Source organism: Echinococcus granulosus, assembly GCF_000524195.1.
Source record: "Echinococcus granulosus chromosome Unknown EG_S00036, whole genome shotgun sequence".
Taxonomy (NCBI): Eukaryota; Metazoa; Platyhelminthes; class Cestoda; order Cyclophyllidea; family Taeniidae; genus Echinococcus; species Echinococcus granulosus.
The window spans coordinates 153,379-154,903 of record NW_020170416.1 but is presented as its reverse complement, the minus strand read 5'-3'; the positions used below and the strand labels follow the sequence as shown (position 1 = coordinate 154,903).

Sequence of the window (1,525 nt, the reverse complement as noted above, 5' to 3'; positions counted from 1 at the left end):
TACTCAGGACGCTTCAAGTATCACTCTTGGCGCTCTCGAAGCAGTCATGTTCCTTGAACTGGATAGAAGGTATTCTCCTAATAATGCGACACGACAGAAGAACTGGAAGATCCGGTAGCATAGGTGATCTAACTGAAAGAAATCAACTCAGTCAAAGTAAACTATTCAACCACGAAGTAGCTGTGAGTTTTACCGTTGTGCTCTCGCATCTAGTCGTCCTTGGCTGTATGCCGATCTCAAGTTGCCGAATAAATTGCCACCAATGAAAGTGTCAATTTCAGTAGACGAATTACCACTACCTGGCTACTTGGAACAAACTGTGGCCTATGTTCTACGCAATGCGCTTGCGATGTGCTCCAAATTCAGACCCAAATATCCCTTCCTCACGCCGGAGCGTTCAGCTCTCATTTACATGGCCCTCCAATTGAAGGGTGAGTCAGGTTGACGGTCACGCACTTTTCTTCCATTGCTGAATAAATCATACTGGCATAAAATGATCAGTCGTGAATTTTTTATGAAATGCAAAACTAAATTAGAGTTTGGAATAGAGCCGGAGGTGATCTTTGTGAGCACCGCGAGTGTGACTGGTTGGAGTAGAGCTGAGATAACCTTGAGCCGCACCAGTCAATCCAATCAGATTACGACGAGTAAAAATGCATTATGCAGCGGAATAATCGTTGAGGTTCAGCTGCATTTTGTTTACATTATACAAATGGCTTTCAAATATGATCACTGCGATTAAATTTGACTCATCGCCGACTACTGCAGTTTTACCCAATTTTTGTAAATAAGGCCTGTGTTATATGGCCATCCTTAGTCATTCATTAGGTTGCCATAGTATTTGCCACTTGATACGTGATCAGCTTTTTTATGCAAATGTTATCCATTCGTTATATCACGCTAAATTCTACACTCACTGATGCAAAATCCCCACACGGGTAGCGCATGAATGAGGAGCCAAATAACCCGCTGAAACCTGATCTCGCTTCATAGCACAGGGCCACTGGTAGTGAACTTATTACAGGCAGACACGGCTCCAGCCCTTCCATGCTGTGCTTCTACAACTTTAACCATCCGCAGAAAATATCCACCCGTGGGTAAAAAGCCAAAAGAATACTAATTAGAGCTTCCATCACTTTAGTTACCCAGTCACCTATGAAGAGGTATGAAATTAGGAGAAAGTAGAACATCATGAAACAGCAACTGCGAATACCTTCCGACTACAGTATGGTTTCTGCTTTATTATGCAACTGAAGTTCATCTATTTGACCTCAGCATTGAACCCACGCACCCCGGACTACCTTCGATTTCGAGCAAGAAGTCGCGTTGAACGCTTCGAACGGGCATGTCAACTGATCGATCAGTTGACAACAATCATGCCTGTGGACTACCTGGCCGAGTGCCAGAGATCGGAGACACTGTCCAGGCAACTGCACGAATTCCTTTCCCTCCAGGGTCAGTCGGACAATGAGGACAGATGGGTATATTCCATTTGAGGTGAAGTAGGCGGAGAAAAGTAAAACAA

General features: G+C 44.1%; 1 protein-coding gene across 1 annotated transcript; it reads left to right on the top strand. All coding sequences in view use genetic code 11, as the record gives it.

The window, feature by feature from the left end:
• Positions 1–46: 46 nt before the first annotated feature.
• Positions 47–1,520, top strand: EGR_05123 (hypothetical protein; the record flags this gene model as incomplete). The annotated part of the gene is made up of 4 exons (XM_024494372.1): positions 47–114; positions 214–431; positions 1,276–1,455; positions 1,498–1,520. The coding sequence occupies 4 exons, from the start codon at positions 47–49 to the stop codon at positions 1,518–1,520; spliced, it is 489 nt and encodes a 162-aa protein (XP_024351158.1).
• Between the last annotated feature and the right edge of the window lie 5 nt (positions 1,521–1,525).